At 37.4% G+C, this 17,628-nt stretch overlaps 1 protein-coding gene across 1 annotated transcript in view; it reads left to right on the top strand.

Annotated features, from left to right (window-relative positions):
• LOC110445399 (voltage-dependent calcium channel gamma-5 subunit-like) overlaps nucleotides 1-17,628 on the top strand; it is a 119,895-nt gene that overhangs the window by 84,534 nt on the left and 17,733 nt on the right. The window contains exons 2-3 of the mRNA XM_021489992.1: nucleotides 7,011-7,103; nucleotides 9,886-10,026. Of these exons, the coding sequence (XP_021345667.1) occupies nucleotides 7,011-7,103; nucleotides 9,886-10,026 (234 nt within the window). The remainder of the gene's footprint in view (nucleotides 1-7,010; nucleotides 7,104-9,885; nucleotides 10,027-17,628) is intronic.

Below are 17,628 nucleotides of genomic sequence, written 5' to 3'. Positions count from 1 at the left end.
GTCATTACCACATGGCCAGCTGTATGCCTGTTATTTAAATTACCCCTAAGGCCTAGATGCTGGTGTGGGGAACACACAGTAGGCCCATGGGAGGAGGGCTGTTACGTCCATGTATGGGTAAACCGTCATTTTTGTGGGGGTTTTCCCTTCAGATTATTATGATGGTTGGAATAATTTTCACGCAATGCGGTTTATAATGGGTTTTTTTACAATTCGTTTCGACAAATATATATTCCGTAAAATTTTCGACCGAACGTTTCACAAACGCTTTTTAAATGGAAAGATGTAGACGCAAGTGCTACGGAAACGATACGGAAGTGCTACGGAAACGCTACGCAAGTGCTACGGAAATGCTACGGTAATGGTACGGAAGTACTACGGAAATGCTACGCAAGTGATACGCAAGTGCTGCGCAAACGGTACGGAAATGCTACGCAAACGGTACGCTGAAAGTGGAACAGCGAACGTGTACGGGTCTGTATGTGTAACAACGGAAATAACCATGTACCACATATGTGTAACAACAGGAAATAACTGTGTTCCACAGATGTGTAACAACAGGAAATAACTGTACCACAGATGTGTCACAACAGGAAATAACTGTGTACCACAGATGTGTAACAACAGGAAATAACCGTGTACCACAGATGTGTAACAACAGGAAATAACCGTGTACCGTATATGTGGTAACAACAAGAAAGTACTGTGTACCACAGATGTGTAACAACAGGAAATAACTGTGTACCACATATGTGTAACAACAGGAAATAATCGTGTACCACAGATGTGTCACAAACAGGAAATAACTGTGTACCACATATGTGTAACAACGGAAATTACCGTGTACCACATATGTGTAACAACAGGAAATAACTGTGTACCACAGATGTGTAACAACAGAACCATGCCTCACACGTGTTAAACGCCGCTGTCGCACTTAGGCCACGCCCTGTTTCTAACCAAAACAATATGAAAATGTATGTAAATTGTATGTTCCATTAGGGACCGTGCTATTCTATTGATAAAATTTGATAATGATTTTGCTGTTATTCAATAGATAAACAGTATGTATCCTTGTAAGTACAATGGTACATTACTTAACTAAAATACTATCAGTTCATTTTGAAATCCCAAACTACAAACGGGCTATTTATCATTCACCAACATCACTTGCCTAGCGACGATATGGATTTTACTCAACATTAACAAATTTCTTTACGTAAAATAATGACAGATGTCGATTAGCTTAGCTCGGTGCAAGTGTATGTATACTGACAGGAATTTGTAAGCGCCTGGCCAGTCTAAATCTAAACTTGACGTATACAATCGAGATAACACTACGTTGACGAACAAACAGATCGTGCACGCGCCAGTATTGGTGGGGCCAAACGTTCTTCTTTAGAAGCTTCTTTCTGATTGGTCAGTCCGCTGTAGAGTGACACGTCACCAACATGGGTCACAGAACCCACTATTTCGATTTACTACGTACCTGTAGCAAAATATACTGGTTCTAAAAAAACTACATTTTTATTTCCACTGCATGTTCCTCTATAAGAAATTGTGTTCATAGGGCTAAGGACGCAATTGGATCAATGTCATTTTTAAACTTCTCCTCTCGCCTCGAATAACTCAGGACAACCGCTAGAAGCAACCAATTGTATGACGTTAGGCTGTTCCAGGAATGTCGTTTGCACTGACACAGACACTTCAATATCGAAATTATAAGGGAATATCTGTAGTTAGGTAAATAATAACTTAAAAATTAAAATGTAATTATAAGGATTGAACGGCATTTATCCAATGTTCATACCGGCATGCAATTAAAAAACACAAAACGGCGTCCAATCCTTACATGAACGTGGAATGTGGAAATTACGTTGTTTTTCGAAGGTTTTGAGTTTGAACCTAATTCCATATTCTAACCGCAAGTATAGCCACTCAAAGCTACGTATTATCCACCAAATAAACTACATATAACGTGTATATTACAATATGAAATAAATTACAAATACGATGCATGTTACAACAGGAAATAAACTACATACATATTTTACGTCGTACGCCTTGAACGTTATACCAGGAGATAAACTACATACATATCTCACGTCGTACGCTATGTACGTGACAACAGGAGATATACTTCATACATATCTCACGTCGTACGCCTTGTACGCTACAACAGGAGATAAACTACATAGATATCTCACGTCGTACGCCTTGTACGTACGCTACAACAGGAGATAAACAACGTACATATCTCACGTCGTACGCCTTGTACGTTACAACAGGAAATACACTACATACATGTACATATATTAAGTCGTACGCCATGTACGCTACAACAGGACATACACTACATACCTATCCCACGTCGTACGCCGTGTATGCTACAACAGGAGATAAACTTCGTACATATCTCAGGTCGTACGCCTTGTACGCTACAACAGGAGATAAACTACGTACATTTATCACGTCGTACGCCATACAATCTACAACAGGAGGTACACTACAAACTTATCTCACTCGTACGCCTTGTACGCTACAACACGAGATAAACTACATACATATCTCACGTCGTACGCCATGTACGCTACAACAGGAGATACACTACATACATTGTACATATCTCACGTCGTACGCATTGTACGCTACAACAGGAGATACTCTACATACATATCTCACGTCGTACGCCTTGTACGCTACAACAGGAAATACACTACATACATATATCACGGCGTACGCCAAGTACGCTACAACATGAGATACACTACATACATATCTCGCGTTGTACGCCTTGTACGCTACAACGGGAGATAAACTACGTACTTATCTCACGTCGTACGCCATGTACGCTACAACAGGGGATATACTACGTACATATCTCACGTCGTACGCCATGTACGCTACACTATTTTATACATATGTCACGTCGTACGCTACAACAGTTTTTACATGTCTCACGTCGCACGCCATACAATCTACAACAGGAGATACACTACAAACTTATCTCACTCGTACGCCTTGTACGCTACAACACGAGATAAACTACATACATATCTCACGTCGTACGCCTTGTACGCTACAACAGGAGATACACTACATACATATCTCACGTCGTACGCCTTGTACGCTACATGAGGTGATACACTACATACATTGTACATATCTCACGTCGTACGCCTTGTACGCTACAACGGGTGATAAACTACGTACTTATCTCACGTCGTACGCCATGTACGCTACAACGGGAGATAAACTACGTACATATCTCACGTCGTACACCTTGTACGATGCAACAGGAAATAAACTACATACCTATATCACGGCGTACGCCTTGTACGCTACAACAGGTGATATACTACGTACATATCTCACGTCGTACGCCATGTACGCTACAACATGAGATAAACTACATACATATCTCGCATCGTTCGCTATGTACGCTACAACAGGAGAAAAACTACGTACATATCTCACGCCTTGTACGCTACAACAGGAGATAAACTACACACATATCTCACGTTGTACGCTTTATACGCTACACTATTTTATACATATCTCACGTCGTACGCCGTGTACGCTACAACAGTTTTTGCATATCTCACGTCGCACGCCATGTACGCTACAACAGGAAATAAACTACATACATATCTCACGTCGTACGCCATGGACACTACAACAGGAGATAAACAACGTACATATCTCACGCTTTGTACGCTATATCAGGAAATAAACTACATACATATCTCACGTCGTACGTCTTGTACGCTACAACAGGAGATACACTACATACAAATCTCACGTCGTACGCCATGTACGCTACAACAGGAAATACATGAACATTTTTATGCTAACTGTTTAATTAATTGGGAAACAATCAGGGAGTGACGTTAAATTTAGATTATAAAGAAATTCCTGAATGTTTTGTTTTGTTTTGCATGACGGAAATTGTAACCACATGAAGCACGAATTTATTCCAGTTAGAATGACAGTTTCACCCTTCGGTAAAACGTTTTGTTCAAACTGTATCAATAACTTAAAGAAAATGTATGAGAGGACGAAATTGTAAGAATTGAAATGCATCTTGTAACGTCTTATGACGGTGTGCATCACATCTCTGTTCTTTGAGGAAATGTTTTAACAAAACTGTGTTGCCTGCTATCATCAATGCTAAAAACATATGTTTAAATCTTTAAATGAACTATTGGCTGCAAGTCTTCAGCAATCAAAGGTGGGATACATATCTTCTATACCTTTGGGTGAGGAACTCTTCCGGAAATTATCAGGATATACATTTTTGGGACACAACACAGCCTATAGCATTCCAGATAGGGGACACATTTCTTCCTACCCACTAACGATTCAGTTCGCAGAGTTTTGGAGTAAATGGTGGCCTCAATATAGTTTGTAGGAATCAATAGGTATAAAACATACGGTAGGCTCACCCTTAGGGGACTGCTGCGAAGACATTTGGTTGTGGGCACAGTAGCGATGCCCTACAACAGGAACCACTTTACCGCCTCTTAACAACTCGCCTGTCACGACTGCCTCGATCCAACGACCCCACTGTGCTCGTTAACATGGAGTTGTCGTTATTGATGATGACGTCAGAGGCTGCTGCGTGACTAGGTGTAGCATGAAACATGCCGATTTTTAAAGACATAGATAGGCTAGAAACATGTCACATCCCTGATAGTTCGTGCCATGAATGGCAGAAGTGGGGAGAAATGGACCCAGTAGCGGAGGGTAGGCACGATCAATTCACCCACTCCACATCACAATGTGCACTCGCTCGCCAAACACCATTTTATCTTCGAAGCACTCAGTTTCATTTAAGAAAATCATAGTAAATCAAGAGAGAATCTTGCTCGCTCACGCTCCATCTAGGACGGATTGATGGCAGTATTAACTATCAGATACGCTGTTACAGCAATGGCAGCCATAATTCTGACAAACAACTTCTAGGTAGTTTGAGCCCCGGGTCAATATGCCTCCCGAGAAAGGTAATTGTAGATAGTGCAGACCTCACGCTAGCCCAGGGGAGACAAGTAGGGAGAGCAAGCACTAGTTTTATAATGCATCCGTGTGTTTTGCTTGTCTGAGGAGAATCGTTGGCAGTTAATGTCCTCGGTATTGGTCTGTAAGGAGAGATAAAATCCGGTCTACATAGGTACGTATTGGCTAAGCATCTCGCGTAATGACCTCACCAATATTCATGGTCTTACTGATGGTCAGCGATCACGACGTTTCCTGTCTAACCAGACAGCAAACCAACCACGTTATATATATTGATACCGGGCGTGTCTCATACCGAGGCTAAACGGAATGTCGTCCAGAATACTCGGCGGGTGTTCACGATGAAATACTACAGTATCGACTCGATTTAAATTGAAAATAGCAGAACCTTATTTATATTACTTTAAACCCAGTGCCCATTTCCCCTGTAGTGAATGAAATCCATTGGTCGCCTTTATGACATGTTGCAGTTATCTAGTTAGTAAAACTATTGACCGTAGGAAATGAGAATCTAGATGAACTAATGTATGGGAGAGCGATGAAACTCGGAGTTGAAAACTGGACGGGTTGATATATTGGGGTGATTGCATTTTGAGTTAAAAAACTCGACGGGTTTGTGTCCTGGCTGTGTGATACAATTTTTGGTCAAAACAATAACGTTTTTACATTTTCATTACCTTTACGTAGGTAAACACCGTGATCAAATTGTCAATCACTGTCCGCTATTTTCCATGAGAAACAGCTGACTCCATCGATAATCTTAAAAATTCTTGGCCCCGCTTTTAAGAAACTTTTAAGCTCCGTTCTCAATGCTCAATTTTGAGTATATGCTTAATATTTTGGTTATTTACGAAGCACTCAATTCTCAAGTTTGAGATTTTAACTAAGCATCATGCCATGGGCCTATGAGAACGATCCTTACGTATCAGTCTTAAATAAGGCGGATATACAGACCGAGTTCTTCATCGCCCACTTCAGAGAAATAAACAGTAACAAGTTGAGTCTGTTTTATATAAAAGCCGATACGAGCTGGTCAACAATTTATCGGCAGTTAAACACATTGAAAACTTTGCTAGATGTTCAGCAGATAATTTTCGAAGTTTTTTCTTTCGTCCAAGTTCTATCTGGTACATAGTTCCATGGAAGGCCTAGGTAATGATGAGGCATGGCCTGCATAGGACCAGTCGATGACATACAGAAGTAGCTAGTCTCGCTAGGCTGTTGTGTGTGATGCTACGGCATGCTTCGGTATTCCACTGAGTGTCGATGAGTGTTGCTGGCGCCAACTTTAAATGTTTTCTTCAAATGGACAATCACTTGCTAAATAGCATTTGCTCTTGCAAAGTAATCGAATGTCAGGGCCCCTATCGGCGACCTAAATATTCTAGTCTATTCGGAGCAAGGGACTAGTACTCCAGCTGTCGGCCCTGTTTCTACCCCCATTATCATACAGTTTATGGAAGCGAAACTAATTGTATATAAAATGTATAAATAAGGATACAAATGGCAAACCCTGAAACAATCACAGTGTTTACTTCTCTTCAGAAATTATTTGTCAAAATTTGACAAGACTTGCTCGTCATCAACCCGAGACTGGGCTGACGTCAGCCCGCCCTATACGTGGCGTGGTATAGCCAAAACTGGTCAAGTGGGCTCAAATTTCAACAATCCTTTACCTCAGACCTGGTTTCACTCCTGTCCGTTTTGCTGGTTAAACGTCTGCACTCAGTGTCGGATCCACAGACCTATCTCATTCTGGGGTTTTTGCAAATTTCCAGGGGGGGGGGTTTCCATATTGGAAAAATGGAGTAAAATGGAGAAAATACATGATTCTTGAAGCCCCCAAAAACACTCTGGATCTGCCACTGTGCACTCGTCACTTTGATAATGTACCGAAATAAAATTTCCCGTTCTAGTCTGATGGTGTACGAGTGTATTTTGATGTTTTATTTCCGTTTTTGTTGTTGTTATACACGTATATTCTTTTATTCCAGATCAGCCGATACACCACATGAACTGCGAGTATATCCGGTATTTCACGATGAACGATGACAGGGACGGATTGCCTCAAACAGACGCCATACTGTGTACGTAGTCACTGTCAATTTTGTCATTTGAATGACGTCATCACATGACGACGAAAACTTAGCTTACATCTACAACCATTCCGCCCGCCAAATTTTATACAGGAACTATATATTTTACGAGTTCAGTTTTGCGACCTTATTGCGACCTATGACTAAAATTACGAGTACATTAATCCCTATATGAGGACGGTGGACGGATAGCGTATATTGTGTGGATAGCGCACTCGCCTTTCACCTTTGATGGCCGGGGTTCGATTTCCCCGTCGGAAGTAAACTGAAGGTAAAGCGACTCCTGCTACCCACGTGGGTTCTCTCTGAGTATCTTAAATATGTCACATAATTTAAGTTAGACTCTCGACCAGAATCTTAAATGTGTCACATAATTCCAGAAAACAAGAAAACAGTAAGATTTAATTTGAGGTAAACTATAGCCTATACTATTAAGTATCTAACCATATATGTCAATATGAACGTATTCATAGAAAAAGTGCAATGATCTTTTCTGTTAAATTCTATTTATTTATGATATTATTTATTGATATGTTTTCTCACCTAACGCACTTCATCATTTCATTCATTTTCCGCTTCATAATATACAATTTATCATAATGTTACTGTCCATTTTCACTTTATATTATGCACTTCATTAAAATACTAGCATTCATGCCAGACTTCCTGGTACGCCTTTCACCTTTATTATAGGGGAATTCGGCCCAAACTAAGGAGGTAATCGTAGCATGATTCACGGCGTGTTCCACTGAATCATTAGCTAAAGCACAAAGAATAGAAATAAGAAACCGTTTGGCTTTGTCAGAGTTGTCGTATCTATACATATATGAGTATACAATTAGTAGCACAAAGTTTACAAAACAGAATATCACACAGCTAAGATATCAGGCTGAAGTAGCAGATTTTACTTTACAATTTTAAGATTACACAGGTATACTTATAGATTATGAAAAGTTCTTTTTTACACAGCTAGCGTAGCTGAATCGAGTCATTTAGGTACACATATAACAACTATTGTACAAATCGATGTCGGTTCGGCTACGCTGTAAGCGTATGTAGACAACTCGTACACATTTTACACCTTTGTGTGCATACGCTTCACTGGTCATTTGTCTGACTTTTGGGCGATGGAATAGAATCTGTAAACATGTTTAACCAGGGGACTAAAAGTATCTGCTGTGAGAAAAAAGTAAATTGCGCTCAGCATGAAAAGTTTTTAATAGATCCTCCTTTCAGACAGAGCTGGCCACTGGCATTTGTTCTCTTAATGGAGCATTTGTAACCACCTATGTCAAACCTAAATAGGAATAATCAAAAAGTGTCTGTTAAGATACACACGTCATAAAATAGTCACACACATCATAAAAACAGAACATTTAGTAAAACACAACATTCAGTCAACTTTGATTTTATAAGTATAAATAGGATTTAAGGTACATGCATGAAAAATGCAAGGCAGCTAGTATCTTACATCGTTATGTTATGACGTATTAAAACTATTTGAAAACTTGTTTCCTTCTATGTCCGAACGAAATCAATTTGAGACTGAAATTCTACAAGCACAACATTCACCATCACAATACAACAACATTTATTCAATTATGATTTTATCGATCAGTTTATAAGTGATTTATAATTGTTTATAAGCAGGCTGTGCCTAACACAGTGATGTTATAATAACTAAGAATTGTCAAAACATACATGATTTTTTTTTTGAATTATGATAATTATTTGAAATAAATGTACTCCATCTACTAATCCATATTACTTACGGTAGTGGTGAAACATTTGTTTATTTCATAGATGTAATTTTTAAATGAATATGTGTATTAAAACCAACTACACCGCTTTGAAGCTGACTATAATAAACAAGAGGCCTAGACGGGCCTGTATCGTTCACCTGTTTGTTTTGTTACATAGAGTTGTTGGCCAAATATTGCGGTATTTGACCCCTGTGACCTTGAAAGTAGGTCAAGCTAATTTTCATTCGCAAACTTTGTTATGCGCCATCGTAGGATGGTACTGGCAATATATCCTGCCTATAGGACTATCAGACCCTCAGAAGAAGAACAAAATGTTGACGGACGGACGGACGACGTACGTCGCGACAGGGCATAAGCTAGGTGCGACTGGGTATTTTAGAAATGTATGCTAGCTGAGACAAGGTTTTTAGAAATGTATGCTTGCTGAGACTAGGTATTTGATAAATGTATGCTAGGTGAGATTGATAAATGTATGCTAGGTGAGATTAGGTATTTGATAATGTATGCTAAGTGAGATTAGATATTTAAGAAATGTACCAGTATAATAGGTGAGTCTAAGTATTTTGGTAACTTTTTATTTGTTCAATAACGTGTCAGCTATACTCACTGGTATCTATAAAGTAAATGTAACTTGTTATCTATGTGATATACACTTAAGCTGTTGTGATATGTACAATGTAACTTGTTATCTATGTTATATACACTTAAGATGTTGAGATAGGTACAATGTAACTTGTTATCTATGTTATATACACTTAAGATGTTGAGATAGGTACAATGTAACTTGTTATCTATGTGATATACACTTAAGCTGTTGAGATATGTACAATGTAACCTGTTATCTATGTGATATACACTTAAGATGTTGAGATAGGTACAATGTAACTTGTTATCTATGTGATATACACTTAAGCTGTTGAGATATGTACAATGTAACTAAAATTTAGAAACACATACATTTCCAGATATATAACATGATATTAATGCACGATTTTTTTTCTCTTTTCCAGTAACAATGAGAAGATCCACGTGGTTTCCTTTAGCAAGTCTTCTAATTCTTTTGATAGGAACAATTATATGTTTCGTTGGTCATTGCAATTCAGGAAGAAAAAACTTAACCTTTGTCTGTGGAATTTTATTTGTACTAGCAGGTACGTATACTTTTATTTGTACTAGCAGGTACGTATACTTTTATTTGTACTAGTAGGTACGTATACTTTTATTTGTACTAGCAGGTACGTATAATTTTATTTGTACTAGCAGTTACGTATACTTTTATTTGTACTAGCAGGTACATACACTTTTATTTGTACTAGCAGGTACATCTTCTAAAACTTATTTGGCCTGTTAAGATTTTCTAGTGTTTCTTGCAGTTTGCTATATCCTCTTTGTGGCCGCCCTTAAATGACCATAGCTGTTGAAAGGACGTTAAACAAAACTTAACCAAACCAAACCTACACTCAAAAGATTGAATAACGTAACTACCACACAAGGAATCGGTACGATCAATTGGATGTAAGTTAGGGTAATATTTGGTCGTATCTGATAGTTTGAGAACGGAAAATAAAACAAGTTAAGGATGTTTTTTGGTGAGAGATTCAATCAAGCTGCGGATGAGGGTAGTACCGCAATTCAAAACAAGTTATATGTGTAAGTCTCAAAGTTTTATTTTTAAGTAGTAAATGTTTCGCAACGTTTCAAGGCCGACTAGTCCCTTTGTCAAACTATGTCCGAGTTGTTCACCTGTACATGTACAACAATGTGACGAGTTTGTGAATTGTATATGTCACTCGACTACGGGACGTTTCGGTTACCGATAGAGAAAAGGGGAGAAGTACAGTGCCTAACAGATCAATTGAGTCAAGTAAAATACCCAATTCCATCATACTTATCCGAGAGGAGAAGAGGAAGAATGTGTATTCCAAACGGAATGGAAGTAGCGATATAACCCTACATGTAGCAGGAGAATGTATCTCCACCACTCCACTAGTATCGACTACAATTTGACGAAAGTCTTCGTAACCCCACCAGTATCGATCCAAAACATTTCTATAACCCCACCAGTATCGATAGAAATATCTCCATAACCCAACTAGTATCGATACAAATATCTCCATAACCCCACCTGCATGTATCGATAGAAATATCTCTTTAACCCCACCAGTATCGATACAAATATCTCTATAACCCCACTAGTATCGATACAAATATCTCCATAACCCAAAAGTATCGATACAAATATCTCCAAACCCCTACTATTATTGATACAAATATATCTATAACCCCACCAGTATCGATACAAATGTCTCTATAACCCCAACAGTATCGATACAAACATCTTCATTACCCCACCTATATCGATACAAATATCTCTATAACTCCACTATTATCGATACAAATATATCTATAACCCCACCAGTATCGATACAAATATCTCCATAACCCCACTAGTATCGATACAAATATCTCCATAACCCCACCAGTATCGATACAAATATCTCCATAACCCCACATGTATCGATACAAATATATCTATAACCCCACCAGTTTCGATACGAATATCTCTATAACCCCACTAGTATCGATACAAATATCTCTGTAACCCCACTAGTATCGATACAAATATCTCTATAACTCCACTATTATCGATACAAATATATCTATAACCCCACTAGTATCGATACAAATGTCTCTGTAACCCCACTAGTATCGACACAAATATCTCTATAACTCTACTAGTATCGATACAAATATCTCCATAACCCCCCATGTATCGATACAAATATATCTATAACCCCACTAGTATCGATACGAATATCTCTATAACCCTACTAGTATCGATACAAATATCTCTATAACCCCACCATTATATATACAAATATTTACATAACCCCACCAGTATTCCTAAAAATATCTCTATAACCCCACTTGTATCGATACATTTATCTCTATAACCCCACTAGTATCAATACAAATATCTCTAAAACCCCACTAGTATCAATACAAATATCTCTAAAACCCCACTAGTATCAATACAAATATCTCTATAACCCCACTAGTATCAATACAAATGTCTCTATAACCCCAACAGTATCGATACAAACATCTTCATTACCCCACCTATATCGATACAAATATCTCTATAACTCCACAATTATCGATACAAATATCTCCATAACCCCACCAGTATCGATAAAAATATATCTATAACCTCACCAGTATCGATACAAATATCTCTATAACCCCACCAACATCGATAAAAATTTCTCAATAACACCACTAGTATCGATACAAATATCCCCATAACCCCACCAGTATTGATACAAATATCTATATAACGCCACCAGTATCGATACAAATATCTATATAACGCCATCAGTATCCTTACAAATATCTCCATAACCTCAACTAGTTTCGATACAAATATCTCTATTAACCAACTAGTATCGATACAAATATCTCTGTAAACCCACTAGTATCGATACAAATATCTCTATAATCCCACTTGTATCGATACAAATATATCTATAACCCCACTAGTATCGATAAAAATGTCTCTGTAACCCAACCAGTATCGATACAAATATCTCCATAACCCCACATGTATCAATACAAATATATCTATAACCCCACCAGTTTCGATACGAATATCTTTATAACCCCACCATTATATATACAAATATTTACATAACCCCACCAGTATTCCTACAAATATCTCTATAACCCCACTTGTATCGATACATTTATCACTATAACCCCACTAGTATCAATACAAATATCTCTAAAACCCCACTAGTATCAATACAAATATATCTATAACCCCACCAGTTTCGATACGAATATCTTTATAACCCCACCATTATATACACAAATATTTACATAACCCCACCAGTATTCCTCAGTATCGATCCAAAACATTTCTATAACCCCACCAGTATCGATACAAATAGGTCTATAACCCCACTAGTATCAATACAAAAATCTCTAAAACCCCACTAGTATCAATACAAAAATCTCTAAAACCCCACTAGTATCAATACAAATATATCTATAACCCCACTAGTATCGATAAAAATGTCTCTGTAACCCAACCAGTATCGATACAAATATCTCCATACCCCCACTAGTATTGATACAAATATATCTATAACCCGACTAGTATCGGCACAAATATCTGTATAACCCCACCAGTATCGATACAAATATCTCTATAGCTCCACTAGTATCAATACAAATATCTCTAAAACCCCACCTGTATCGATACAAATATCTCTAAAAAACCACCTGTATCGATACAAATATCTCCATATCCCCACCAGTATCGATACAAATATCTCTATAACCCCACTAGTATCAATACAAATATCTCTAAAACCCCACCATTATCGATACAAATATCTACATAACCCCACCAGTATTCCTAAAAATATCTCTATAACCCCACTTGTATCGATACATTTATCACTATAACCCCACTAGTATCAATACAAATATCTCTAAAACCCCACCATTATCGATACAAATATCTACATAACCCCACCAGTATTCCTAAAAATATCTCTATAACCCCACCAGTATCGATACAAATATTTCTATAACCCCACCATTATCGATAGAAATATTTCTATAACCCGAAAATATCGATAAAAAATTCTCCATAACACCACTAGTATCGATACAAGTATCTCTATAACCCCACTAGTATCGATACAAATATCTCTATAGCGCCTCCATTATCGATACAAATATCTCCATAACTATACCAGTATCCCTACAAATATCTCCTTAACCTCAACTATTTTCGATACAAATATCTCTATTAACCAATTAGTATCAATACAAATATCTCTATGAACCCAACAGTATCGATACAAATATCTCTATAACCCCACTAGTATCAATACAAATATCTCTAAAACCCCACCATTATCGATACAAATATCTACATAACCCCACCAGTATTCCTAAAAATATCTCTATAACCCCACCAGTATCGATACAAATATCTCTATAACCCCACCATTTTCGATACAAATATCTCTATAACCCCACCTGTATCGATACAAATATCTCTAAAACCCTACCTGTATCGATACAAATATCTCTTTAACCCCACCTGTATCGATACAAATATCTCTAAAACCCCACCTGTATCGATACAAATATCCCTAAAAAACCACCTGTATCGATACAAATATCTCCATACCCCCACCAGTATCGATACAAATATCTCTATATCCCCACCAGTATCGATACAAATATCTCCATACCCCCACTAGTATTGATACAAATATATCTATAACACAACCATTATCGATACAAATACCTGTATAACCCCACCAGTATCGGTACAAATATATCTATAACCCCAAAATATCGATACAAATATCTCCATACCCCCACTAGTATCGATACAAATATCTCTATATCCCCACCAGTATCGATACAAATATATTTTTAACCCCACCAGTATCGATACAAATATCTCCATACCCCCACTAGTATCGATACAAATATCTCTATAACCCCACCGGTATCGATAGAAATATCTCCATAACCCCAAAATATCGATAAAAATATCTCCATACCCCCACTAGTATCGATACAAATATCTCTATAACCCCACCAGTGTCGATACAAATATCCCCATAACCCCACCAGTATCGATACAAATATCTCCATAACCTTAAAATAACGATACAAATATCTCCATACCCCCACCAGTATCGATACAAATATCTCTATAACTCAACTAGTATCGATAAAACATTCTCCATAACACCACTAGTATCGATACAAATATCTCTATAACCCCACTAGTATCGATACGAATATCTCTATAACGCCCCCAGTATCGATACAAATATCTCCATAACCTCAACTAGTTTCGATACAAATATCTCTATTAACCAATTAGTATCGATACAAATATCTCTATGAACCCACCAGTATCGATACAAATATCTCCATAACCCCACCTGTATCGATAAAAATATCTCTTTAACCCCACCAGTATCGATACCAATATTTCTATAACCCCAACAGTATCGCTACAAATATCTTCATAACACCACCTATATCGATACAAATATCTGTATAACCCCACCAGTATCGATACAAATATATCTATAACCCCACCATTATCGATACAAATATCTCTATATCCCCACCTGTATCGATACAAATATCTCCATTACCCCACCTGTATCGATACAAATATCTCTATAACCCCACCATTTTCGATACAAATATTTACATAACCCCACCAGTATTCCTAAAAATATCTCTATAACCCCACTTGTATCGATACAATTATCTCTATAACCCCACTAGTATCAATACAAATATCTCTAAAACCCCTCCTGTTTTGATACAAATATCTCCATATCCCCACCAGTATCGATACAAATATTTCTATAACCCCAAAATATCGATACAAATATCTCCATACCCCCACTAGTATCGATACAAATATCTCTATAACCCCACCAGTATCGATACAAATATCTCCATAACCCCAAAATATCGATACAAATATCTCCATACCCCCACTAGTATCGATACAAATATCTCTATAACCCCACCAGTATCGATACAAATATCTCCATAACCCCAAAATATCGATACAAATATCTCCATACCCCCACTAGTATCGATACAAATATCTCTATAACCCCACCAGTATCGATACAAATATCTCCATAACCCCAAAATATCGATACAAATATCTCCATACCCCCACTAGTATCGATACAAATATCTCTATAACCCCACCAGTGTCGATACAAATATCCCCATAACCCCACCAGTATCGATACAAATATCTCCATAACCCCAAAATAACGATATAAATATCTCCATACCCCCACCAGTATCGATACAAATATCTCTATAACCCCACTAGTATCGATAAAAAATTCTCCATAACACCACTAGTATCGATACAAATATCTCTATAACCCCACTAGTATCGATACGAATATCTCTATAACGCCCCCAGTATCGATACAAATATCTCCATAACCTCAACTAGTTTCGATACAAATATCTCTATTAACCAATTAGTATCGATACAAATATCTCCATAACCCCACCTGTATCGATAAAAATATCTCTTTAACCCCACCAGTATCGATACCAATATTTCTATAACCCCACCTGTATCGATACAAATATCTCCATAACCCCACCTGTATCGATACAAATATCTCTATAACCCCACCATTTTCGATACAAATATCTCTATAACCCCACTAGTATCAATACAAATATCTCTATAACCCCACCATTATCAATACAAATATTTACATAACCCCACCAGTATTCCTAAAAATATCTCTATAACCCCACTTGTATCGATACAATTATCTCTATAACCCCACTAGTATCAATACAAATATCTCTAAAACCCCACTAGTATCAATACAAATATCTCTATAACCCCACTAGTATCAATACAAATATCTCTATAACCCCACCTGTATCGATACAAATATCTCCATATCCCCACCAGTATCGATACAAATATCTCTATAACCCCACCATTTTCGATACAAATATCTCTATAACCCCACTAGTATCAATACAAATATCTCTAAAACCCCACCTGTATCGATACAAATATCTCCATATCCCCACCAGTATCGATACAAATATTTCTATAACCCCACCATTATCGATACAAATATCTCCATACCCCCACTAATATCGATACAAATATATCTATAACCCCACCATTATCGATACAAATATCTCTATAACCCCAAAATATCGATTCAAATATCTCTATAGCCCCAAAATATCGATACAAATATCTCTTTAATCCCACCAGTATCGATACAAATATCTCTATAACCCCAAAATATCGACTCAAATATCTCCATACCCCCACTAGTATCGATACAAATATCTCTATAACCCCACCACTATCGATACAAATATGTCTATAACCCCACCTGTATCGATACAAATATCTCCATACCCCCACCAGTATCGATACAAATATCTTTATAACCCCACCATTTTCGATACAAATATCTCTATAACCCCACTAGTATCAATCCAAATATCTCTAAAACCCCACCTGTATCGATACAAATATCTCCATATCCCTACCAGTATCGATACAAATAATTCTATAACCCCACCATTATCGATACAAATATCTCCATACCCGCACTAGTATTGATACAAATATATCTATAACCCCACCAGTATCGATACAAAGATCTCCATAACCCCAAAATATCGATACAAATATCTCCATACCCCCACTAGTATCGATACAAATATCTCCATAACCCCACCAGTATCGATACAAATATATCTATAACCCCACCTGTATCGATACGAATATCTCCATACCCCCACTGGTATCGATACAAATTTCTGTATAATCCCACCAGTATCGATACAAATATCTCCATAACCCCAAAATATCGATACACATATCTCCATACCCCCACTAGTATCGATACAAATATCTCTATAACCCCACCAGTATCGATACAAATATCCCCATAGGCCCACCAGTATCGATACAAATATCTCCATAACCCCAAAATATCGATACAAATATCTCCATACCCCAACCAGTATCGATACAAATATCTCTATAAACCCACTAGTATCGATACAAATATCTCCATAACCCCATTAGTATCGATACAAATATCTCTATAACCCCACTAGTATCAATACAAATATATCTATAACCCCACCTGTATCGATACAAATATCTCCATATCCCCACC

The sequence above is a fragment of the Mizuhopecten yessoensis genome, unplaced genomic scaffold, assembly GCF_002113885.1.
Source record: "Mizuhopecten yessoensis strain PY_sf001 unplaced genomic scaffold, ASM211388v2 scaffold2271, whole genome shotgun sequence".
NCBI lineage: Eukaryota > Metazoa > Mollusca > Bivalvia > Pectinida > Pectinidae > Mizuhopecten > Mizuhopecten yessoensis.
Note: the sequence above shows the minus strand (reverse complement) of the source record. Positions and strands in the feature narration are given on the sequence as shown.